Source organism: Acomys minous (genome assembly GCF_964271855.1).
Source record: "Acomys minous genome assembly, chromosome: 2".
NCBI classification, from domain to species: Eukaryota; Metazoa; Chordata; class Mammalia; order Rodentia; family Muridae; genus Acomys; species Acomys minous.
The window spans coordinates 112,693,855-112,721,175 of record NC_140484.1 but is presented as its reverse complement, the minus strand read 5'-3'; the positions used below and the strand labels follow the sequence as shown (position 1 = coordinate 112,721,175).

The 27,321-nt window shown below is 39.7% G+C and overlaps 1 protein-coding gene across 2 annotated transcripts in view; it reads right to left on the bottom strand.

Annotated features, from left to right (window-relative positions):
• Window positions 1-10,313: 10,313 nt before the first annotated feature.
• AGBL1 (AGBL carboxypeptidase 1) overlaps window positions 10,314-27,321 on the bottom strand; it is an 880,118-nt gene continuing 863,110 nt past the window's right edge. The window contains exon 23 of one of the 2 annotated variants that reach the window (XM_084772153.1): window positions 10,314-13,333. In XM_084772153.1, coding sequence (XP_084628279.1) covers window positions 13,096-13,333 — 238 coding nt within the window. In that variant the 3' untranslated portion in view covers window positions 10,314-13,095. The remainder of the gene's footprint in view (window positions 13,334-27,321) is intronic. The other variant, XM_084772154.1, reaches the window with a different exon arrangement.

The window sequence follows — 27,321 nt, the reverse complement described above, 5'->3', positions numbered from 1 at the left end:
CAGCTCAGATCGCTAAATGGCTCCTACTGCTGGCATTTCCTTCCCCCCCGCCCCCGGCCTTGCTTGTGTCTGGGTTCTTCATTTGGAGCTACACTGTTTGCATTTTAATCTTTCTCATTGGTCCCTAGAGGTCTGTTGCTAGTTTCTTCTTTTCTACCTAGGTTGGTTTCATTATGAAAATCCTTTTGTTTAATTTTAGATAATAAATGAAAAATAGTTTCCATTCCTTTCCCTGATCATGCTTGATATTCTATGACACTTAGTGGTATAATTCATGGCACTTAAATTTATAACTACCATTACTCAACTTTGACAGTTTTATGCCTTCTGTTTACTTGGCTTTCAGCTTTCTGGATGTTACTTTTTTTTGTAACATTTTGGTCATATCACTATTTTCTTCTGTGATTTTCTCACAGTTTTAAAATAGTACAGACCCCCCACTATCACCAAACACTATTGTTGAAATAAACACAGTCTCATATTTATTAGCCCATTTTATTCATGACTTCTTATTCTAAACATGTATGTCTTTGAGACAATACTTACATTTACTGATGAAGTAAATATAATGTGATCCAACAAATAAATTAGAAAATAATAAAATTAACCCAATTTCCCCAGTAATTGCACATAAGATGTTTTTAAGGAAGCCCTTGTGTGATATCTACTCATTTACTGTCAGTTCTTCAGGTAAATATGAGAACTTCCCCAGCACTTTGTGGACTGGAGAGATGGATCATTGGGTTAAGAGGTCTCGCTGTTCTGCAAAGGAGTTCTCAGCACCCATATCAGGTGACTTAGAACAGCCGGCATCTCCAAGTTTAGGAAACTGACATCCTCTTCTGGCTTTTGAAGACCTTTGTACATATGCATATACACTTAAGTAATTTTTAAAAATAAAATAAATATTTCTAGAGGCTCACATTATGCTTTCAAATGTTAGCATCATTCTCTGCTTCTGAAGGATACCTGAACAGAAGACAATAAGAGAATGTGCATTCCTGGCCAAGGGGCATGGCAGATACAGTGCTTACTATGTAAGCATGAGGACACGAGTTCATGTCCACAGTGTTCACATCAGAAGCTGGGTATGGTGGCTCACACCTTCTGCAAAGCCATCACTGCCAAGCAAAGACAGGAGGATCTTGGGGGCTCTCTGGCTAGCCAGCCTAGCCAGTCAGTGAGCTCTTGGTTCAGGGCAAGACCTTGTCTCCAAAACTAAGATGGGAAGTGATAGCAGAGAGAAAATCTGCATTCTGGACAACAACTTAAAACTTTGAGAAACATATGGTGATGTGAACACACCACACAGGGCTCAGATGAAAGCCACAGCTGCACGGAGTGTGAATAATGCAACCTACGCAAACTTCTGTCTGTATCTTGTTCTGATCTTTGACGACTCGTGGTCATGCTCAGCTCCCAGAAAGGATGTTCTTTCCAGTTCAGAGCAATTCCCAACCCACTTCAGAGAGTATCCTCCCTTCAGCAAGTGTCAGAAGAGAGACTTTCAACCAGGCAATGTGCAGAGAATAAAAAAGTGGAACACCTGGCCCTAAATGGGCTTAAGTACTCCTAAGGCTCAGGGATTTCTTTCAGAAATGGGGGAAGTGGGGTTTAAGAGACAAAGGTGGTAGATATATTAAGGGAACAGTGTTTTCTGGACATAGCTGAGCAGAGTACTTATGAACTCACAGGTATTGAGACAACATGTACAAGACCTGTGCAAGCTCAAACGAGAAAAAAATTGGCACAAAGGGAAGAAAATAGGCATGAAATTCTACCATGGGCTGAGGATCTGTTTGCATGTAATAGCTTCTAGGAGAAGCAGAGTCAATATTATTTATTCAGATCACATCCCGATTGTTATCCCCTCACATGTATCTTCCTGTTCCTCCTCCTCCTTCTCTCCCTTTTTCACCCTATTTCCCTTCCCTAGACTTGTGACAGAAGGGGACCTCCTCTCCCACCATATGATTACAGCCAATCAAGTCTCATCTGGACAACCTGTTTCCCCTTCCTCCAAGTGCCACCAGGCCTTCCCATCAAAGAGAAAGTGGTAAAATAGGGGGCACCAGAGTTCATGTCAGAGGCAGTCCCTGCTCTCCCCACGACTGTGGAGAGTGAGCTGTACATTGGCTACATCTGAACAGGGGTCTAGGTTTACTGCATGCATTGTCATTGATTGGTACAACAGTTTGGGCAGGGCCCCCTGGGTCCATATCCAGCAGCCTTTGTGGTCTTCTTGTGGGGTTCCTGGACCCAGAGTCAGCATTCTTAAAGGATCGGACCCTGGTTAAGTTGACCACACACCAGGGAAGGCCCTACTTCAAAGACTAGTTGGGCAACAGAAACCTGGCTCATTGGAGGTGGGGAAAAAAAAAAGAAAACTCAAAGTTTAGAGGGGCTGCAAGAAGTGTAAATATATTTAAATCACAGAGTATAAAATTATGTAAGAATTAATAAACATTCTTGAGAAAGAGATGGGGAGAGAGAAAGAGAACATAAGGTAGACATAATTGTCAGTGGTTCTTAAATATTTGAGTATTGGCTTCAATCTGCTTTTTGAGCCTTGTGTGCCCTTACATTTTTGTTGTGTCATTGGTCATGTAATCTTATAGCCACTTCCAATGAAACATCAAAAATAGCAATCAACAATCCAACAAAAAACAAGAATATTCAGAAAAAAAATCATGGCTAAGGTAAACTGATTGTAGGGACCATCACTGGGGTAAACAAAACTCCATGGAAACCCAACACAACAGAGGATAGAGAAAGCTGAGTCAAGTGTGGTTTCTCAAATTGTTCTTTGCTGAGTAGAGTGGACTTGTTGGAGTAGCTGGCTCATGTAAGCATTGATTTTTAAGTAGAAGTTAAATAAAGCTGAGAGTCAGACATTGTTTAAGAATTAGAAGTATAAAATCATGTCCTTGTAAAAATCAATTGAAAAGTATCTGAAATGAGTTGGTGTTTTATGTTGCAGAACAGATCTTAGCATAGGGGGAGATGGGCTTGCCCCAGCCCTCTGCCAGAGCTTCTAGAAATAGAACTCTGAAGAAAGTTTTATCACCAGATGAGCAGGAGATGTGATTCGGAGCACCCACAGGCTTCATCAGTAGACATCTAGGAAATGTATTTGCTGATCCACAGCAGGCACCCTAAGGCACACACTACTTATCCCAACCCACATGTGGTTTTGTGAGGACCGTATTCTTCTATGATATTTACTTAACCACTGTTTGAAATTAATGTTTAACTTTTAAAATGTTGCTCCGAACATTTGTTTGGGGAAAACATGTAGTGTGTTTCTCTATTTCTCACATTCTCCAATCACATCGCCTTCTACTGCCATCAACTTATTAGAGAATCTAATAAAAATGTCATTGGACATTTTCCTCTCAAAATACAGAACACAGGGCTGAGGAAAGTCAAGATTGATGGGCACATTGGGAAATGATGGGTCTTGACAAAGTTTGAAAATAAAATGCTGAAAATCATAGATCAGTTTCTAAATTTGAAGAGACCATGAAAACCATTCTGCCTCTGGGGGTGGAAGTAACATGGAGAAACAGGCCTCCTTCGCCCCTGAGGACCTTTCTTTAGAGTACTATTGGTCTGTGTGGAAATTGGGGACCATAAGCATACTCACTGTAGATCCTAGTTTGATCTCTCTAGCAACCTCTCAACATACACTGTGGGTAGCGCCAGTGCTGCATTATCTGTAAGATGGAATAACAATAGTGACTTCTTCCCAGGGCCATGGGAAGGTTAAGACTTCATCCAATGAATAGGCCAATGTTTTATTGTTACCATCACACTTCTAAAGTGTTATACAATTGAGCTCTAATGTTTTAGAAACAAAGTTTTCAAATTTCCTGAGTTTCCTTGGGGGTATCTTCTGTTTTCATCCAAAATAAGCAATCTCATAGTTCATCTATTCTGGATATCTTTAGATCTGAGATGCTGGGAGCAGGTAGAATTCAACTGAAGAGTTCGAAGGGTAGATATGGGATGAAACGAGACCTCCCCAAATAAGAAACAATCTAGAATTAAATATTAGATGTTGTATTTTCATGGTTTAGGACATCTCAGAGGCTCTTGATTCTCCAAGCATCTTTTTCTACTAGTGTACAGTTCCAAGTGTCTAATGTCCATTAGAATTTGATTCATAGCAGGACGGTCATTCTTTCTTCTGCCTAGTCATGCGCATGTTTGCACATACCTAAATGTATGCAACTGCCTGGGGGAAGGGTAGACTCTATCCAGGCTGAGTCTGCACCTCTGGAAATGAGACCTGGAAGCCCTTATTAGGGCTTGTAGGGAGAATTGGTCAAGTTTCCCCTGCAGTTAAGTGTCTGCTGTCTCTTTGCATGCCATGGAAGTGCAGAGTGGCTAGAATACAAAATGGCCCCAACAGCTATGAGCTCTCTTTCCCTGAACCTCTTGCACTCCTCCTGCCTGAAACAATCAGATCTGAAAGTCATTTTGATTGAAATCCTGTGTGTGCTGCGGAAAGGCGAAGAGGAAGCTGGGCCCCAAATGCTGAGAGACAAGGCCGACGAGGGCAGCTGGCGTGAGCCCAGGAGGAGGACAGGGACAGGAGAAGGACTGTGTAAGAGCTCTCTCTTTGAACAACCAACAAAGAGACAGCGAGAAGGGGCCAACTGTGCCACAGAAAGGAAATGGATCAGAGAGAGCAGCCATGCCGCTCCCCCGCCCTCTTCCCCCTCCCCCAGGGTGGCATCAAATACATTATCAACAGCACTTTGAATTCTAGGAGTCCAGCCACCTAACAGGCCAAAAGAATGCAGATGAAAATGAATTTGACTCTTCTCTATCCTGTTCACAAGTTTGCTGACTCAATTTCCCTGCTCTATTCTTTCCGTCTTCCTGTTTATGTTGACACTTTGTTTCATTATTTATTTTTAGCCCTGATTTCGGAAGCTCTTATTTTGTTGGGCATTGGCAGGGTGTCAAGGGCATCACTCTCGGCTCTGAAAGGATCATTGTCCAGCTCCGGTTTCCATCCTCTCCAGACAGAGAACCAGTGTGAGCCGCCTCACGCTGCCTCTTCACTGGCCCAGGCAGCCTGTAGCCTCTGCGTGGCTTTCTCCGCAGGGCGTCCACTGCCAGGCTAGTGAATGGTAGAAATGGTATTGACCTCAGATCTCAGCTGATCCAGGTCCTCGGTTTTCAATGGGGAAACCGAGACCCAGGGAAATGAAAGTTCATTCATAAAGTCACATGTCAACATCATGATAAGTCTTGGCTTCTGGACTGCCTGAGAAATGCTCTTTGTAAACACCAAGAAACAAGCTCTGTGATGATAACTTGGCTTTCAAAATTTCCTATATAACAATACCTTCACATGGTCAATTTAATCAGAATGCCTGCTCCATTTTGAGTCTTGCTATAACTTTTTCCCCCGGACTGCAAATTTACTTACATTTATTAAAAAAAACAAAAAAACAAAATGATAAGACCATCAGTGGGAGTGCTGTGCATCGTGCTCACGTGCCCGCATTTTTCTTCATTGTTATTGCCTCCTTCCCTTTAAGAATCAGAACTATGTTTTTTTCCTTTCCAGTTTTTATTTGCAGTGAATCAGGAGCACTGAGCTAGTGTGGTTTGCCTGCTAGGCCTGGCTGCAGTAGCAATGAAGGGACATGCTTCAGTTCCCAGGACAATGGTCTCTTTGACTGGGAATATACCGACCAGTATTAAAAGTATGCAAGAATAAACAAGGCTAGAGTCAAGCTAAACTTGTTTTACACTCTATTTTATTAAAGTCAATGCGTTTCCGCTCCTATGTGCTGAGCCTCGGCTGGCTTAATTATACACACCCAGGCGAATTCTAATGGGGACAGAGGACAGTTACAGACTGGAAAGTAAGGCCCTTTTCTGACCTCTACAGGCCATTGATAGAAAAAGAGACAAGGCTGCTTCTGAAAAATACAGGCCAGGACAGAGGAGGGGTTTTGTTTGTTTGTTTATTTATTTATTTATTTATTTATTTATTTATCTTTCTGGATGCTTCTTTACTGACCTAAGTAACAGCCACACGTGTGCCCTGCTTTCCTACAGCTTGCCTATCCATGTTTAATAGGTTACTGAGGCAACAAGAGTAGGAGGTCATTCTCAGGAGGTCTCTGCGATGAAAATGAAGATCTCCATCTTTCAATACATATTTAAAGTAAGTCAACACATCTTAGAGACTGGTGCTAGGTACACAGAATAGAGCTGGTGGACAAATCATTTTCGTTTTTCAAGAAATTACAGTCTTCTGGGAGTGGTGGAAGAGCTCACAGGCCTGTGTAGGCTTTTTTTTTTTTAAGACATTATGGAAATGTAGAAACCATGGGAGACTTCCTGTAGGAGAGTACAGTTAAGCACATGGTGCTTTGGGATTATGCTCAGAGAGAAAATCCAAAGCCTTGCCAACTAGATGGGTCAGGAACGGTGCTCGAGTCCCTTCAGTGCTAGGATCAGAGGTGGCAATAGAAGGAACTTATCCCAAATACCATCTGGTTGCCAGATACCAGAGCTAGAAAGGAGATAAAGCCAAAGGAGATGACAGGAGGGAGGAAATAGCTGTACAAGTCTATGCTAGAAATGTCACAAGGAGAACATACAGTGGTCATACTCACAGGAAAGCTGGAGGGCAAACTCAAGCACACCTCCTGATCCATCCATTTACCAAGGAGCTAAGAAAGTTCTGCTCTGAACCTGGGCCATGCATCAGACACAAGGAAAAAGATTCCCTTTAGTAAGATCATGATTATTTACAAACTTGGAGGTAGAGATTTAGGTGGGGGAGATAATGAGGAGCCAGACCTTGAACTTGGTGAATCTGAACTTGAGATGTTTCAAAAAGATACCCAGTAGTAGCAGATCCTATTTTGATCAGGTTTTGAAACTTAATGTAAAGAGCACATTTTCCTAAAGACAGGGAGATGCTCCCAGGCCTTGTAGGTTTCAGGGATCTTTGAGGACAAACAGGACTCAACTCTTCTGTATTAAACCCATTTCTCACTTCCTGAATAATATTAGGTGGGACCTTAGCTTCTTGGTTCCCTGACATCTCAACAGATAACTCGGCCATCACAAGAGGGCTGCTAGGATTCCACGTGGTGATACACACCATGGTCTTAGCTGGATGTAGAAAGTTAACAGCCATATTTACTCAGTGTTGTGGCTCCACTTCTGTTAACCTCCTCTGGCGATGTGGGAAGACCCTGAGTGGGGAACTGTTGACTTCTCACGGGTAGATTCCAACTCCTTCCTCTACAGAAGTTTCCCCTGTAAGGGAATTTTGAAAATGTCCTTGGGAAAATTTTCCATTAGAAAATGGAGGTCCCTTTGCCTACCTTCTCACAAGTTGGCAGTGACAAGTAGCATGGACTAAGCACAGCAGGAGGCTCCCTCTCCTTTGACTTCTATACTAATGGCCTTCTATGTTTGGAGCTCAGGAGGGGCCTTGGTGCTCTAGTCAACAAAGTGCACGCCTTTGGCTTCCATGCCCTGGAACTTAGACACAGTGCTAGTAGGCTTTGCTTGTGCGTTACACACCTGTGAGAGAACTGAAGTCACTGAAGTCTCACCATCCACCAAGAGACCAAAGTCACATTCAATACCTCAACCAGATTCTTCCAAAGAAGCATGTGGTCAGGGGTCACCTTAATGTTTATCTGCTACCATAAAGACACTTTAACCCACCAAGAGCCATAGAGACTATAAAAAGTTTCTTCTGATTGTCTCGGTCCCTTGTCAGGAGACTTGAATGTGGTCAGTTCATTCAGTGTGTGCTCTCTTCCAGGGACAGAATTCATTTCATTTTGTGACAGAAGGATCAAAAGATAGCGCTGACCATCAAGGAGTCTGTTTTCAATCCAAGGTGTCTATCCCCATACCTGTGTGTGGTCCCAGATTTCCTCCCCTCTCTCTTCCCCCATCCATCCCCCCTCCCTTCCTCTGTCCCTCTTTCTCCCCACCCCCCCACTCTTTCCCCCTTTTAATGCTGTGCTCATTGTGTTGGGGAAACATAACTGAACGGTGTTCAGTTAGGAATTGAAATACACTTCTCAAAATATCCCTTTACTGTGCACAATTTTCCTGAACAACACTTTGTTATCAGGAATCCACTGGGCACCAAAAAAGCCAAAGTGTAACACAAACAAAAGGGGCCATCTGTTAGGCAGACAACAGCAGGCTTCAGGCCTGATGAATTATTGTTGCCCAAAAAGCTCTCCTGCAGAGTACCAGCTACTGGCTGTGTGTCTTTCCAAGGCTGGAGCCCTTGGTGGGCCCTGGGTGAGAGGTACCAGCAGGGCAAAGCAAATCCATCACTCTAATGTGGATCCAAATGTTCACATCAACCCTGTGGGTCACTGTGCCGAGTCCCTAACAAGGATGACTTATGTCAGGCATTCCTGGAAGCCTCTGCTCCTGGCAGTAGGAACAGGCTCCTCTCAGAATATGAAATCCATTCCACAGCTAAGTTTTCCAGACTCACAAATGGAAGCAGGGCAGGAAGATTTCACCTCCCTTTGGGGTATAATGTTTCCTTACATGTGCTGGCAGCCCTCAATACAATCCCATAACTCAGGGATCAGGCTGTTTTCAAATGTTTTTGTGACTCTGAATCCTTGCCCTGGCAGCTCAGAAGACACTGGCCATGGATGGAATTGTGGGATGATAATTTGCATCAGTGGGATAGCCAGTAGCCAGGCAGCTAGGTTGGTACCACATCTATTGCCAGTTCTCAACCAAGTGAACGTGGCATCTGTAGCAATTGGATGGATGCTGTAGTCACTGTAGACAGGGAGATGCTGTCCCTTTATCTTCAAAGTGCTATTTGAACATTTGCATCATGTACAAAGAACAAGGCTACCATTCCATTCTCATGCTGCCTACATACAAACCACTCCTTGGGACACCCACTAGCCTGAGATTAAACCTATGCTCCTGATAGATGCCCTTTCAGTAACGCAAATAATGATATGCTATTGGAGATAGAGGGACTTAAAGGAAACATACAGAATTCCATTAAGATGTTGGACATTGCAGAGCTGAGTCGGGGAATAGTAGTGACATGGTTTTGAATCCCTCAACATGTAAGCAAGCATGGCAGGTACAGAGAGAGATGCCGGACAGTAGCAAGATTATGCATTTTAGCATCCAGTGCTCAATGGTAAGATGTGTGTATAAAAGATATATAAATAACCTTGTAAATAGTAGCCATATCATAATATATATGTATATATATATATAATATGTATATGTGTGTGTATTTGTTGGAATATAGGAAGGCTTAGGATGATCATAAAGGATTGTATAGAGGCAAAGGTAAATATGAAGTGGATTCTGATTTCATTTGTGGTGTGGTATATGAGTACGGGTGTGCTCTTATGCGTGAATATTCAAGTGTTCATGTGTACACATATGGGCATGCATGTGGAAGCCCAGAAGTCAACAGATTGCCTATCTTCCTCAATATCTCTCCACTTTAATGTTCTAGACAGTGTCTCACACTGAACACCAATCTTACTGATTGTCTACTTAAGAATGCCGTTAAACTTCAGATATCAGCCAATCTCTGCCTCTCCTCTGCATGGGTTTACAGGTGTGTACTGTAGCACACAGATTTTCACACAGATGTTGGAGATTCCAACTCAGATCCTCATGCTTGTCTACCAAGTCCTTTGCTAACTGAGCCATCTCCCCAGATGCTGAATTGAGTTTTGAAAGCCCACATTGGGTCGTAGGAAACTCAACACAGAAAGAGAATTCCATGAAAGGACAGACACACTCAAAGAAGGCATTTAGAGAACTTCATGGCTCAAGAAATAAAGCACACACGTGTGTGAATATGTGAATGTGTGTGTGTGTGTGTCTATGTGTCTGTGTCTGTATGGACAGAGGTAACCTTGAAATTCAATTCTGTCTTGTACTCCTCACAGAAACACTTTCCATGTCAATGTCTCTTTGGCTTCTAATATTCAACACAGTTCAAACTACACCACACTCACTCGTTCACCTCACTGCATGTAATCTGCCCTGCAAGCATGCTGTCATATGCAGGCATAGTTTTCAAACAGTAAATAGTCTTCAAGGAGATGTTGCCAACCAAGTATTCATGAATATATGGGCAGTGGCACTGAATCATACATGATGGGCATGTTTCTGATATAAATGTCTATCCCTCCACCACATTCAGAATGAAACTTGACTTTTTATCAATTCATGCCAAATATTGCCAATCTGATCATTATCTGCTTTTTTTATTTCATTTTTTCACATGTTCCTCTTTTCTCAATCTACAAATATAACCCTTAAATTAGTCATGTTGATCATTTTAATCCCAAGCTCTAACCACACATTGGGGCTTTTGAAAACATACTTCCCATTTCTTAGCATGTTTTTATTGTTGTTGTTGCCCAAGAAATTCATGGATATCTTTCAATAGTAACTGCAGTTATTAATCTCCTTTGATAGAACAATATAAATATCCATATAAGAGTTAATATTTTTCATATTATCCTTTGTATAATTTCATCATGGTCTATACAATCATAATAAAATGTTTATTGTTCACACATAGCTTATAGTAGGTATTTTACATAATCCCTTCACACTGATAGATCAATTACTATTCCATGGCCATGACTTTTTCTGATTTCTTCCTGGAAAAGCTAAGTTTCTCCTGGTCACTCAGAGTTGAGTCCGATGACTAGAATCGAAATGTTGAAATAATTAAGACTTGGTTACTAATTCCTACTGAGGATTACTATTTGGCCTGCCCTTTTTGGCATTCATATTTCAACAAGAATATGCCTTTCATTCCTCAACTCAATAGAAATCCAGAAGTTTTAAAATCTTCCTTTTGAGAGTGGGGGGGGGGTGGGCAGGAAGATGAACACAGGAGAAGTTAAAAAACTCCGTGAGTCTGGAATTTGAATGGCCTTCTTTTCTTTTCTCCTTTAAGCCATACATGCATGTTACATAACACTGAATTTCTTAATAATAATGGTGGATTTTCTGTGATGTAGCAAGAATTTGAATAAGAGCTGTAAAAGGAAAAGACTTATCAATGTTATGAATTCTCTAAATTGCAATGGGCATGCCTTTCTTCTACACCTTCGTGCTAAACAGTGGCAGAACCTTGCCCCATGGCTTTCCCTGAATTTTCTCTGTAATTATTTAAATGTTTCAAAAATACCTGGGTTAGTGGACAGTTTAGGTACCGCATCTTCGGCAGTTATCACTAAATATGCAGTATCATCAGTTTCTCTTGTTCTAAAAATCAAATGTCAGAGACTATCTCAGACAGACATCAGAGTCATGTAGGTACCAACAGCAACTTTGGTGGAATTGCTGGTCTGCTGAAATCCTGCTGACTACACCAGGAAAATCGTTCCTAGGAACTGACATCCAGGTTTCATTCTTGTTTTCCTTAATCTCCTTTCCCTCTTATTTAGGCTGGTCAGGTAGTAAGAGAGGCACACTCATTTAATAAGTTCATAATAAAGTATAATTGTTAAGGTAATTGGGCCTACAGTCATGTGTGGCTGTGATAAGCAAAATTATTTTGTGTAAATGTTTAAAGGGTAGAGAGTACTTTATGGTTTTTGTTGTTGCTGTTCCTGATGAGGTTGGGATGCAGATACGAGGGCTGAGGCCTCTGCAGCCACCCTGGATTAAGAGTAGAAACCACACCTCACAGAGCTCAATATCTGGAGAAGTAGCAGACATGAGGTCTCTAATATGGAACAGCTGTAACATCAGTTCCAAATATTTTCCACCTATGGGATTCCACATGATAGAAGAGTACTAATGAAATTTGTCATTTTTTTTTTTTAATTTCCCTCTCTCATAGTCAAATCCAATCCTAACTAAATATGAACGGTGTGTGTACAGTAAATATCACATTATACACATTCTCTCCCATTTGTATCTGCATTCCCAGGGTGTCTCAGGATTTCTCTCACTGGCACTGCTCATCTCACAGTTCAGTCTCAAAGCTGTGTCCCTCTGTATGCTGAAAGGCCCTCTGCCATTCCACCATGTTAATTTCTGTGTGTCTCCTCTGTGGCTCCCTTTGCAGTTCTCTTCCAGCAAGGAATACATTGCAAACATGTGACCCGAGGCACCAGAGAGTGTTTGCTCATAACTGTGCAAATACTCACATAGAATTCTTTGTACTGGGCGGGAAATGTGCTGTGAGCTAGTGTTAGCATGTAGCAAGTGCCAAGTTGCGTACTTTCATATATGATCTCATTTCATCTTTACCACAACTTTGTGATATGTATAAGCCCATTCTCAAGATACATATTAAAAACCCTGAAGTTTAGGGAGATTTCATTACTTGCTTAAGTTCTCAGAACAAGCCACAGCCAGATGCAGGATATGAACCACATCTGTCTGGCTGATTCTACAATAAATGGGTTTCCCAGAACATCTTGTATCTCCAGTGTCTGTTTCAATGGCTTAAGAGATACACATTTGAAATTTGTGAAAAACAGTAACCATGTTCTTTACCACAGAATATAGTCCAGCTTCTGGCCTTGCCAGCCTCTGTAAAATGTACACTGTTGTAGAACATCGAAGACAACACTTGCTGTGACTTGGTCTCACAGGTTTTTATGTTTGATGACCCAGGACCTAGAGAACTGCCAAGCCTTTCAGGATCTTACCAAGCTTTGTGTCTATGCTGCAAGCTCCGATGCTATAATTTTGAGGAAACATTTATGTTTGGAGCAACTTAACTGCTTAGGGCTCTTACTGAGAACCCAGGAAGAAAAGCCCTCCTCTCTGTTTATAGTGTCCTTCTGCTTCAGGCCCAGGACTGGTGGAGAACTGAGGTCTATGTAGAGAGGACCCATTGCAATCTGGATAACACCACCCAAGTCCAGTTCTAAGCACAATAACAGCATGCTACATATATAAAAATCATACAATTATGACATATCCAGTTTCTTTGCAACAACAAAAAGAGAGTAGATAAGACCACACACACTAGTTTTTCTACTGGCTTAGGCACTATATATTCATGTGATCTGTGTAATCCAATGGCTAGAGACACATAGCTGGCACTGAACCTCAGGACTCGTGGACAGATCTTCTTCTCCACCCTCTCCCTTCCTCTTTTTCTTCTCCTTCATCCTTGTTAAAGGCACACTCCTGGATCTGCTGGTCCAGCTCACTGAAGTTGTGTTCTGGGTCTGAGCTGCTGTCTGCACTGTAGTCAATCTCCTCCATGCAGGGTGGCTCATCATCTACCTCAGAGGTTCTGCTGCTGCTGCTGCTGCTGCTGCTGCTGCTGCTGCTGCTGCTGCACCTGTAGTTTATTTCCCCCAACCAAAGAAAAAAATGAGGGAAGAGAGAAAGGAAAAGCACATAGGGAAAGGAAAGTAGACACAGGGTGGTTGAGAATGGAAAGAGGAAAAGAAAGATAAGTTAGCCAGAAGGTTCTCCTTCTCAAAATATATAACAGGAGGATAGTCAACCTCATTTCTGAGTTTTGCTGTAATTTATTCTTTAAGAATTCCTTGCTACCTTCTGAGAACCCCTACTAACTCCATGCCTTGTTTTTTGGGTTTTTTTCTTAATAACTCACTAAGAGCTATTAGTGCTGCCTGTTTGTGAATGGGTGTGGGGCTCTGCACTGAACAAAAGGAAACTTAATCGAGGGCACACTCCTGAAAAACACTGACTCTTACTACAGCAGTCCATCGACTTTTCGTGGGTCCCCCAACGAAAAGGGTATCAGGAGCTCCTCTCCCATCCATGCTGGAATTTTAACTGGCTTGATCTCATGCAGGTTTTTGTGCTAAGCATTCAAGACTTGTTCTTCCCTTAAATATTTCTCACTCTCACAGCACTCTGTCCTCAATTCCTTCCCTTGAGAGTAAGTAGGCCACCATTCAAAAATCTTTAGCCTCCTTTTTACCTCTGCTAACTAAAACTGCACTTCTCTATCAATCAGTAAATCTTCCACCCAAAAGACGTAGACACCTTGGCATAGGTAGGACTCTCATGACAGCTTAAGCTTCCTGTGGTCACAACCAGGAGGCTGCCATTGAAAGTCTGAGAATATCATTCTATCCCCTCCTAGCACAGAGTAGGATTGAATCAAAGTAGAGGGAACTCCAATACCTAACAGTCTGCATTCTACCAAATTACACTGTGGGGCTCACATACCTCTCCTTCTTCATGATGAATGGTTTATTGGAAACAGACATTAATCCAGATTGAAATTAATAAATGAGGAAGCAAGAAAACAACATTCTGTTTCTTCTATGCTTATACTTCTCCATAATTATTCCCCTCTCTCTAATTTATCAACAACTGGGTGATCAACAGGGGCTGAGCAGCAAGAGACAAGAGGGAGCAGCTGCAATGGACCAAAGACTTTACTGCATATTGTGAACAGAGGGAATTTCCTCCCAAGGAGCTATATATCTCTCTCATTTGCATGAGATACCTGAAGACTTTCTAATCACTCCCTACTTAGGACTTAACCAATTAGGATTAGCAGCATGCTGGGTTTCTACTTTGTGATTTACAGAAGGCAAGCACTTCATAAATCAGGCAGTGCTGTTCATCCACCTGCCTCTCCATAAACAATGGAAATGGGTAATCAGTGGCAGGGTTACACGTTAGCTCAGGAAATGAATTAGGCCAGCTTCTTAATTGTTTACTGACTGATCAGGGGCTCCCCAGTGCTCTCCACATGTTCTGTTCCCTACACTGAGGGTCTAAATGTGACACAAATGGAGAAGAAGGGGAGAGAAATACGAACCTTTTTTGCACAGTCCCATGGCACTAAATGGCCATCATATTTTATAGACTAGATTGTTGGCAATAAAGGCATTGAATAAAAGAAAGTAAAAGCTACCTAGCTGTAGATAGTTTCCATCCAGCAAGAATCCCAAGTGTCTGAAACTTTCCTGCTGTCATCCTAGGTACCGTGCTGAAAGGGAGGTAGGACATAAAGAGTTTGATTTCAGATCCTGGCTGTGGGACTTTGGAGAAAACCCTGATCTCATAAAGAAATCTCAGTAGTTGCAGTGAGTTCTGGTGGAGAAATACACAGATGCTGTCTAGCAGACTGCCCTGTGAAATAGTGTCAGCCAGCAAAGTTCAATTCCATTTCTCTGCTGTGGATATCGAAAGACACTAAAACATACTATTGAAGAAAATTTTGCCTCCCACCCACATTACTATAATAATTATTGTAGACAAATGGGTACTGCTAATAATCTCTCTAAAACGTGTGTCATTTCCAAATTTGGGACCTTGCTTCAACTTGCCATTGCTCCCAAGTGGAACATGAATATCATGAGTTTAGCGGGTATAACTTTAGAACAGAGGTCATTTGGGGGAGTAAACATGGTTAGTTTACTCTACAAAGGCCTGTCCTCCAGAAGGTGTCAGCTCTGGGAAATCACAAACTTGCAGCCACCCACCACAGTCTAGTTGATAAATTGTTCCAGATGAGATCTTTTACCTATGTCAGACTTGATGTCCCTCCAATATTTTACTCATACAATCACCTCCTTATGTCTATAATCTTCTAAGCTCTCAACATGCAAGCAAACGAGAGATGCTTCCACTAAGACATCCATCTTAATTGTTAGTAAGAGACCATTGTGATGACCTTTTCCATTACTGAAAAATTTTCCCCTTTAAATGTTAATCTCCAATAGTTAATGAATTTGTTTTGAACCATAACTTAGTTTTATTTAATTTAATTGCAATTAAAATAGAGCTCATGCCCTGCCTAATTCATACCTACTTTATTCTACACAATATCTAGAATTGTGAGAACTCAGAAGACATCAAAAGCTGCCAAATTGAACATGTATGTGAGGGATAATTTGAAAAGCCTTTGTTGCACATGATTCTATACAGTTATTTTTTTAATTGCTTTAACAAATTTCTGGATTCTAAAGTTTTATAGATATTATATGACACAATTATTACATCACTGGTTATTAATGATCTAAAACACAAGTAATTTCCTGTAGAATGCTAGATCCAAGTCAAAGAGTACAAAATAGTGGTTATGGTAGAGAAAATGTGTCTGTAAATCAAATGCAAACCATAAAGACTAAAGCTGATAAAATTACATTGTGCAATGGACTTTCTTAAGTGGACAGACTTTTTGAGCTTTTCTCATGCAGACAAAAACAAATGTGCATAGCTGACTTGACTAGATTAACCATTTTCTATCTATACAGAGCCTATAAAGCCTTCATGTAGACTCCAAAGACAAACAATAGCCCCTAAATATTAGAAGCACTAACAATTAGAAGGCTAAACAACATCAAAGGGAGTGTCTCAAGAGCAAGAAAACAGTGCTGTTAAAAAGCATGTAAAATGAACGGAAATGAAAATTGGTAGCACACAGATTAAAGTTATACCAAGACAAAGATACAAATCAGTGAATTCTTAAAATCCAGCACTGTGAGATATCTCATACTTTTAATCCCAGTGCTTGCGAGATTTTAGCAGGAGGATTACCATGAGTTCTCCGCAAGTCTGGGTTATAGAGTGAAAAACAAAAAACTGAAACAGAAACAACAACAGAGAGTTCAATGTCAAAGGTACAATGTAGCACCTATACCAAGTAGGAAAAAAAGAGATATAGAACAAGCAGAAAAAAATAATTAAAATCAGAACAAGAGTTAATGCAAGGAAAGCAAACTGAAGACAAGAAAACAATGAAAAATGGATGCTATTTGAAAAATATATACTATTACTACTACAATTAAATATTGAGAAGGAAAAAGTATCAGAAATAAACAATGAACCAAAACTACAGATTGTCAATGATTTAAGGGATGATAAAGAGATAGTATTTAAAGTAAGAAATATCAACAATAAAATCTATACATATGTAAACTTAGTACCCAAGAAATGATATAGATCAGTTCCTCAAACAATGGAAATGAAAACAACCACGGGCTACTTACATGATATAGATCATCTGAATATCTCTAGAACTACTCAATAATTTAGACTCATAATTCAAAATGTCTTGACAAAGAGGTGTTTAAGCACAGATATTTTCACTAGAAAAGTGTGGAAATTATTAAAGAAAAAGAAGAACAGTTCCATACAATTTCTTCCAAAAAAATATGAGAGAATACTTTCTATTCATTTTATAAATCTAGTATTAAAATGATACCCAAACTAGGCATTGTAAACAGAAAGACAATTGAAAATCTCTATCCCATATAAAGAAAAATGTGTTATTCTTTTTTAAAAAATTAACAAGTTGGACTCAGTATTATATATGACAATTATAAACCCTGACCATATGAAGTTAAATCTTGGGAGTTAAGACTGTTTCAATGCTTAAAAATCAATAAATATAGCCCACTATATTAACAGAACAGTGTGCAAAGATTATATACATATACATATATATATATATACATTCAGAAAACAATTGATAAAATCCTATATTCATTCATGTAAAACAAACCTACTTAAAAATACCAAGACTTCCTTATAAACCTATACAACAAAACAGTTAATATGAGCATAGTGACTAAAGATTAACTGATTTTCTGTTAAGATGAGGAAAACAAAAAAGATAGCATTTCCTCATTGCTACTCAACAGCAAGTCTTAGTGAGCAATGTGAGGGAAGAATAAAAAAAAATATATGCACAGGTAAATCAGGGGAAATATGCTGTCCTTTTGGGAATGTGTGAAATATAATCAAAGCCCCCAAACCTCCTATGCCTGTCAGGCAAGAAGATTGTAGACATGCAAAAATCAACTGCATTTTCATATAAGTAGCAAATTGCTATAATAGCTATAATATATTCAGAATGATTGAACAAAACATGAGACACTTAGGAATTAATCTAACAAAACACGGACCATACTCACGCCGCCGTTGCAACAGGCCTAAGAAGCTGATCGCAGAAAGGAAAGGCATTTAAATAAGTGGACAAGCGGAAATGTCTTTAATAACTCAGTGTAGTAAAGACTAAATATTGAGGCTATTATAAAGCTTATATGCAAAAGAAATGAATAAGAAGTAGCTAAGATGGTTTTTAAAACAAGACCAAAGTGGTAATGGCCACTTGGCTGCTTCTTTCAACCAATGTTTTAAGACAGTAAGTCATACATAAGGGTAGCATTTGACTCACTATGTAGTCAGGGTGAATCGAATCCAAGATCTTCCTACCTTCCCTCATCCCATTCTCCTGGGTGTTGGAAGCACAGGCGTATGTTTTTATCCCTGGTTTATGTGGTGCTAGAGAGCAGACATGGGTGTTATGTGGTTTCAGCAAGTGCTCTACCCACTGAACTATAACCCAGCTGGTCATTCCCTTTCAAGATATAAACGGTGACTATACTCAAGACAGTTCAATACTGGAAGAGGGAAAGGCAACAAGATCAATAGAGGGCAAAGAATACAGATATGGATGCACATGAATAAAGCCAATTGATTGCAATTTTACAGAAATGAACGTTAGCGAATAGAAGAAAATTATCTTTTTTTTTTTTTTGGAAGTAATTGTATGCTTCCCAACAAAATGTAAACATAATCTTTCATGAACCTTATATCTTATAAAATTTTAATTCAGAATGGATTTTAGGTTCAAATGTAAACTACAAAGCTGTAAGGTTTCTGGAATATAAATATGTAGGCAAGGGAAAACATGATAGTACTAGACAAAGAATTCTTAGAAATGAGATAAAATATGATCTGTAAGAGAAAATGACGATAAATTGGACTTTATCAAAAATAAATTTTTATTCTGTAAGAATCATTAAGAAGATGAAAAATAAAACCTACTTCCTCTGATAAATTATTTTCAAAATGTAAATTTGATAAAGAGGTCATATTTAGAATTTGTAAAGAGCTCTCAAAATGATTATTAAAAATGTATTTATGAAAAATGTAGATGCCATGAAGAAGATATATGTATGGCATAAGATATTCATCAACAGTAGTCATTAAGAATAGACTATGATAAAATGAAAATTAAGACTATTATGAGAAAAAATTTAAAATAGCCATATTATGAAATAACAAAGAGGATATCAACTAGACTCCTAATATATTTCTGGTGGGAATATACAGCCATTCTTGAAAATGATTTGTTAAGTTTTATTAAACATATGAAGCACTTTTTATATGAAGGAAAATGTGCATTCTTGGCCAGTCAATCAAGATAAGTAAGTAGTTATATTTATACTGGTTGCTTTTGGCAATTCTATTAAGTGTTGTTTTATTTCCCATAACTACAATTCCTTTGTAACTGGTGAGGGCCTTCCTTTCCTTCCTTTCCTTCCTTCCTTCCTTTGTTCTTAGAGAATTTGTTTTCTTATGTGCCTCAGTAAGAGTTTCTATTGCACACCACTATGACCAAAACTCAAGTTGGGGAGGAAAGGGTGTATTTGGCTTATATTTCCACACCATAGTCCGTTAATGGAGGAAGCTGGGACAGAAACTCACACAGGGCAGGAAGGAACCTGGAGGCAGCATCTGATGGAGATGCCTCGGAGAGGTGCTGCCTCCTGGCTTGGTCACCGCAGCCCTGATCAGGCAGCTCAGGGATAGTACCTCCCACAACAATTTGGACCTTTTCCTATCAATCACTAACTAACAAAATGTACTAGAGCCAGATCCCATGGAGGCATTTTCTCAGTTGAGATTCCATCCCTTCAGATAACTCTAGCTTGTGTCAAGTTAACATATACTAGCCAGAAATCAGATAGTTACATCAGTGTCAGAGGTCTCAAGGGTCTTTACAATGTCCTAAATATTATAAAAGATGAAACCACCCTCCAAAAAAAAGGTCTGCAAAACAAATCCGAAAGGCATGAAGACTTTGGGAGAGACATTGCATAACTTTTTTTCTCTCAAAAATTATTAGCTTCAGATGATTTCATGAGGATCAAGCACCCTTTGACTTTACTTATCTTTTTATAGCAACCTTATTACCTTAATGGTCCAGTACTGTTAGCAGCAATCAGCAGGATGGGCTCTCTGGTGGTGCCCTGCCCTCTGCCCCACCACTATCCCGAGCACACAGCACGAATACATTTAATTCTATTGTCTTCTTTTTGGTCCTTGTCCGGAATATTTTGGTCCGTATCAAGCTTAAAGATTAATAATGTCATTTGCAGGCCTCAATGGTACAAGGGAAAGGAGGTGAGCTGGATGTAAGACGCATTTTGCTATGTACAGCAGTTGGACTATGTGAATAACTCATGCATTTGAAAAGTTTCTAACTTTTTAAGCCTCCTGCCTTGAATAGAATCAAAAGAAAAATCTGAAACCAAGAAAATGCTCAACTCCTGGTGAAAAACACTTCAGTTCTGTATGCAATTTTTGAATTACCAATCTTGGTAATCTGGGGGTGGTAAAAATGCTACCAACTGATGAAGACTCTTCCATTGTTTCAGAATGGTAGGATGGCTTCATGCAGTCAGTCAGCTCAGACAAAAGAGCCAAATCTTGGTTGAAATTCTCTTCTTCAGTGCTACCCTGAGAGTCTTTATTAATGCATTCTGTTTAAATAACTAATAATAGTAGCACAAATCATCATTGGTGGCAGCTAAACACTTATCAGCTGCTAAATAGCACATAATACTAATTGAGGTGCTGAGCTCCTCACAGAGCTTACCTATAAATTTCCAGGTCAATTTCCTGATTTTTAAGGTGAAAATCATATTATAAACATTCTCCCTATAACTAGCATTTCCTGCAGATACGAACTATCTGTATTTTCAATTCTCTTATGTTAAAAAAGCAAGGATTTGCATATAAGCTATGCATATCTTTCCATATACTTTAAATCATCTCATAATTACTTATAATTAATATCATGTTAATGATATGTAAATGGTTGTTGCAGTATGTTTTACAGGTAGTAATGACAAAGGGAAAAAAAGACTGTATGTGTTTAGTACCTATGCAATATAATACATTTACACAGATTTTGGTTGAATCCAGGGGGGCAAGTTTTATCTACCATAAAGTGATGTGGTAGGGGCTGGGTAAGGCAATATTATTAAAGTATTATGCAATGTTTCTAAATCACCAGGAAGAACAGACAACAACTAAAACAAAACTAAACCAAAAACATTTCAGTGTTTCTATGGTTTCCTGGGTGACACAATAGTCATAGCAGTTCCCAACTTTGCCCTCTAAACACCAAAATTCTGTCAAAATGAACATGTTGCCATGATGCGTATTACACTGTTGTGCATAATTAGTTCTTTCATGCCCTGACAGGGAAGACATCTTTTTGACCTTTAGATAGCATTGTGCCATCTATGGTGCCTGTCCTTCTCTTCTGTCCCCCACTCCTATCAATAGAAACCTAATTTAACCCGTAAAGTTCAACTCACACAGCATTTAACGGCTTAACCTATTCATGTTATTCCTCTCTCTCTCTCCCTCCCCCTGCTCTCTCTCTCTCTCTCTCTCTCTCTCTCTCTCTCTCTCTCTCACTCTATGAATTGTGGACTCTAGTGAAAAATCTGTAGATTTGTTTTGTTTATATCTATGTTGTGCCTGTAAGTAAATGAGGAAAGAGAACACAGTTCGCAGCCTGCTCCTCTGCTGTAGGCTTTTCTGCCTGAAGCCAGGGTCATTCTCTGCCTTGGAATTCTCCTGTTTCTTTGCACTGCAGTGTGCTGGTCTCCACCCATTAGCTGCCAACAGCATTTCTGACTCCACTACCCTTAGTAACTACCCAGAACAGCATCCAGTGTTGCCAAAGGCGCTCTCTCTGAGCAGCACACCTCAACAATTTAGGTTGAGAATCATTGTTTAAAGTGCTAAAATGTTAGAAAGCTTCCAAGTAGGCGTGTGACAGGCACAAGCATAGTTTCGGAGAGATTTGTGTGAAATAAAGGTAGAATGTTAAAAGAAAGTCTTGATTTAATATTACTTTGCTAGAGAAAAAATTAGCTAGAAATAAAAATCCTATCCTCCAAAAGTTGAAAGAAAACATCAAGCATGGTGAAGAGCCAATCAGTGAAGTTGTCAATTTCCTACAATTAAACTGGACATTTAATTCAATCAAAATGCCAATGGCTACCACCATTTGTAATAGAATAATTATGAAACATCACAGCAATCAAATTAAATTCAATATCAAGAATCACTTGTCAAAGAAATAATAGTAATTTTTCCTGAGTGTTGAATTTAATAAAATTTGTCAAATAAAACCACGATATTTTGGGTTGATAAGACAGGTTAGCAGACAAAAGTTCTTGCTGCTGAGTCTGACAACCCCTTGCCAGATCCCTGGGACCAACACGTACAGGTGAATTGACTCACACAAGCGGTCTTTGATCTCCACACATGCATTTCTCATACACACACACACACACACACACACACACACACACACACACACACAATAAATGTAATAATTGTTTTTTAAAGCACGGAATATTTCAATGTAGAAAAAGAATTATAATTACTACTTTGAATGTCACGATCATGTATTTTGAAAACAATTAAAAGAACAGTTTAGAACAAGAAAAGCTGGGTACATACTTGGGTCTGAGTGTGAGTATGCAGTTTTGATATTTGAGAATTAACTAGTTAAGATATTTTTATATTGGTTTTGGTTTAATTTTTATTTTAAAATGTTTCTTTTAATATATACATGTATATTATTACACTTGAATAAAATAAACTACATACATCAGGAAGTACCACAAGACAATCAGGAATTATATAAATGTTATATTCATAGTGACTTGGCTATTTGTATTTGGCAAACTTGAAGTAAACATCTTTCCTATCTTGTTGGGTCTAAATTTCTGAACGAAAATCAATATCTATCATATCTCATCTCTATTAACTTAAAACATCTATCTTGATCTATAAACATCTTGACCCCTAAACACCTACGCTTAATTGTAAGACTAAACTATCTGGTATTCAACCTCATCAGAGACTTGAGAAGGAATAAAACTTAAATACCTGAGTGAACCAGAAGTGCAGGTTAGCAGCTTCCAAAATGAAAAAATGACTGAGACAGTTTACTGCGTGAACAATAACCCAACACTCTGTATAACGTTGGAGCACTATCTTTAGCCTTCTAGCCCAATATATCTGACAGACATATTTGTGAGGCAGGAACTATTGAGTACTTGTTTACCCTGTGTTGGCAGAGTTCGGCCATCAACTCTGCCTGCATCTAAGCTTGCCCATTTTTGAGCAGAATTCTGTCTGTGGCAGAAACCAGGACATTTTGCTCAATGCCTTGTTTGCCACATTTGAAGCCAACTCCATAAGGAGGTTCTTTGATGTTCATCATCTTCTTTGAGGTAGGCTGTATGTTACCAGCAGTTAACTTGTCTTGTTGTCAAATAATATTTAGAATAACAAAAACATCTTTAAATGCCACATTTTGTAGGCCTCTGATGTTTTGAAGACCTTATTTAACTATTTTACCTTATATATCTATAGAATCATACATATCTGTTAAACCTAGACTTCAAACTACAGAATAAGCAGGTAACTTATATTGTTAATCCCACTACATGGGAATAGCTCAGAGACTGGCTGAAATATGAATGTCTATGGACAGACAAGGCTTCATGTTTGTCAAAGATTCTCTGTGACTTATTATTAGAGGCCAGTATTAGTATGGCATGAAAGAAGATTTGTAGATGTCTTTTTTCCTGCTCATACAATTATCATGTTAGAACTATATAATGCTTATGAGGAATTATGTTTTCAGAACAAAAGAACTGAACACTGACACTAGATCAGACCTGACAGCATTCAATCCGCTCAGCATGCTGGACTCTGACATCCTGCATCCTCCAGGATCCAACTGCAGGCACCTCAGTTGCTGTTACCCATCACAACAGGACAGCTTCCAGGACAGCATTGTAGAAAGCTTCTGATCCCATTTGGTCCAGCATTTCAGACTGTCCCACAGAGGACTCCTATTCAGCCTAGAATTTCTCAACATTAAGAAAAATGGACTACAAATGCTATCCCTGGCTTACTTAACCATCTTCCCCAATTTTGGGGCCTCTTCAAAGGTTAAGAAATTTTTAAAAAGAAAAAAAAATTGTTCAGAACACTGTCAAGATATTTAGAGAACTTCATCATAAAACCAAAAAATACATAAACTAACAGAAAGTAACAAATTTCATTGTGCGTGAAAAAGCGAGACACTTATGAACAAAAAGTTATTTTGAGGGGAACAAGGCTGAGACAAGCCCTGTGCAATGGCATGCATGTCTGGTCAGGCAGACCACACCTGAGATGACCTCTGCCCAGTGCCATCAGGCATGGGCGGGACTCAGAACTCCTGAGGCCACTTCTGAGATGATCCCAGACACCCAGAGGCTCAGATGCCACTAAGATGAAGAAGTAAGTGGTGGAGAGATAGAAAAGTAGGAGAAGCAGAAGGATGTGGGCACGATGTAGAGAGGCAGACATGGAGGATAGTGAAGAACAGCCTAGTGTGCAAAAATGGTGATGCCACCTAAGGCCATGGCAAGCCTGTGCCGCTACCAAGGGCGGTGTCTGGGTTTGTGGCTCTGCAGCCGCAGAGTTCTGTTACCACCCAAGGCTAGGCTGATGCCGCTGTTCTAGACTGCCACCTGAGGCCATGGTGATGCCTGAGGCATGTGTACAACTCAAACCTCACCCATGTAGTACAGCTGAGCTGGTTGCCCCTGGTCACAGGGGTGGAAGGTGGGCCAGCCCCGAGGTTGTGAGCATGAGAGAGCTGGCCTTACCACTCATCTGCCATAAGGTGACATGCAGGGTAGGGATGCCCTTACCTCACCTTGCCCTTTGCCACATACAGCAAGGAGGAGAGCTGGCCCCTGGAATTCTTGGAAGCTGGAGAGCTGGCCCAACCCCTTGTCTGCTGTGACACTGGATGAGCTAGCCAAGGAAGTGCTGGAGAGCTTGCCTTTGTGGTGTGGGTGCAGGTACAGGGGCAGGTGCAGGTGCAGGGGTAGGTGTAGGGGTAGGAGAGCATCCTCTGAACAGCATGGACACTACCCTAGGCCAGATTCATGACTCTAAGTTGACCCACCCCAACATCTACCCTATTGATAAATTGTTGGAGAGTATAAAGGGGCTGGTCCCACAGATCCAAAGCTGCAGGATCTCCATGACACAAGACATTAACAGGATATGTGAGAGGAGTCCCAGGGAAGAGCTAGTATTGATAGCGTAGCAGAAACCAGAAGCCTTGAACCAGACTAATGACTCATTGTAATGAAAAATTGCAAGCAAAGAAGTGTGGACAAAGGAACACACTGTGGGACACATTGAGACACACTAAAACTTCCACAATGAGAGTTTTTTTCTCTTGGGGGAAATGTTGCAAAGGCAGAGGGTGGGCACAAGGGGACAGGAGATGAGAAGAGTTGGGGAACATGACATGAATTTGACAAAGAATCAAGAAATAGATAAATAACAAAAGAAAAAAGAAACAAGAAAGTTAGATTTGAAATGCTAGTGAACATTTATACAACCATAAGAATTTGTGAGATTGTCATAGACTTAGGAGCCAGAAATGAGAATGTGGTTCAGAGAGAACAGTTTCAAACACCAAGACGTCCATTCAGGTAGAATGTGGGTGCAAAAGCTTCTGGTTTTAGCTAGTGGTGAGTTCGGTATTCTGTTTCCTTACATAAGCTCTCAAAAAATAATAAAAGTAAAGTAAATGAAATATTTCAATGACATTAGCAAACACTAGGGAATTACCTTAGTTTCAAACCATGAAGTATTAAACTGTATGAAAATGTGAATAATAATAGATACTACTGAAAATGGACACACACCCCTAGTTACCCTGAATACTAAGCTGTTATGAAAGAAAGTAGCTGTCTTAGTCAATGTTCTATTGCTCTGAAGAAACACCACGGCCAGAGCAACTGGCTTACAGTTGGGAGCTGGCTTACAGTTCAGAGGTTTAGTTCATTACTGTCATGGTGGGAAGTGTGATGGTGTGTAGGCAGACATGGTGCTGGAGAAGGAATTTGAGAGTTCTACATCTATATCCACAGGCAGCAGAAAGAGACACTGAGCCTGGCTTGAGGAATTGAAAGCTCAAGTCCCACCCCCCAGTGAAACACTTCTCCCAACAAGGCCACACTTCAACCAGCAAGGCCACAGGGACCCTAACAAGGCCACTCCTCCTAAAACCACTTCCTAGGCATTCAAATATATGACCTTATGGGGTCCATGCCTATTCAAATCACTACAGTTTGGATCAACCAGAAGAATTTTATTAGAAATTCTAAGCTTCTTGCATAGGGTGCAAGGACTAGAAGGAGTAACAAGAATACTTTAAAAAGCTACAATTTACTGCAGAATCACAAGTTTTGGGGTGGAATGGAAGAAAGGGTAAAGCCAGGATGTTTTTGCATCAGAAACAAGTAATTCAGAAAGAATACCATCTTGGGAGGCAAAGTCCAGAGGGAAAATCAAGAGCAAGTGTTTGTCATAAATAATATAAATATTGTCTGTTCATTATCAACTTAAAAAAATAAACATGTAAGGTAACTTTTATCTATAGATCAGACTGAGGAGAAATATTAGTCTTAAGAAACAGAAATATAATCTATTCTGGACACTTAACCTTCTAGGCAAGTCCTTATTCTTGGTATTTTGCCCATCATTTCTTCATTTAACCTGTTCATAATTCACCCAGAGTCTGGTCAACTATAGATAAAAAGTGAAAAGTATAACTTCAAGAAAAACAAAAAAGGAAGCTGAAAGTGATCAAAAGATATGAGAGACACAACCACATTTGAAGCAATATGAATTAAGGAAAATATATTAGTTGTTAGCGAAATCAGAATTGTAAATTTTGCATTAAATACTTTAGAATTAACCAGTGGATGAAGAAATAACAGATATAAAAGAAAAAATCAACTCAAGAAAAGATAACCTACTTCAGACCCTGGGCTTTTTATTTGTTACTCTGTAGTGTCGTTACCCTGTAACTGTCAGACTCCATTTTTATAGAGATAGAGATAGAGATAAATGGATAAGTAGAAAGAAAGATAGATAGATGGATAAATAGATAGATAGATAGATAGATAGATAGATAGATAGACAGACAGACAGATATGAAGATGATAGGTAGATGAGATATATAGAAAGATGGATGATAGATATAGATTGATAGATGATAGATAAATAGATAGATGATAGATGATAAAGGTGTGTGTGTGTGTGTGTCTTGAAAGAAGCTTCTACAGAAGTAGGCTTCTGTATGAGTTTTCCCAAAGGTCTGTAGTTATGTTAATCCCTCATTTACCCTATTGATGAGCTAATGGCAAGTGAAAG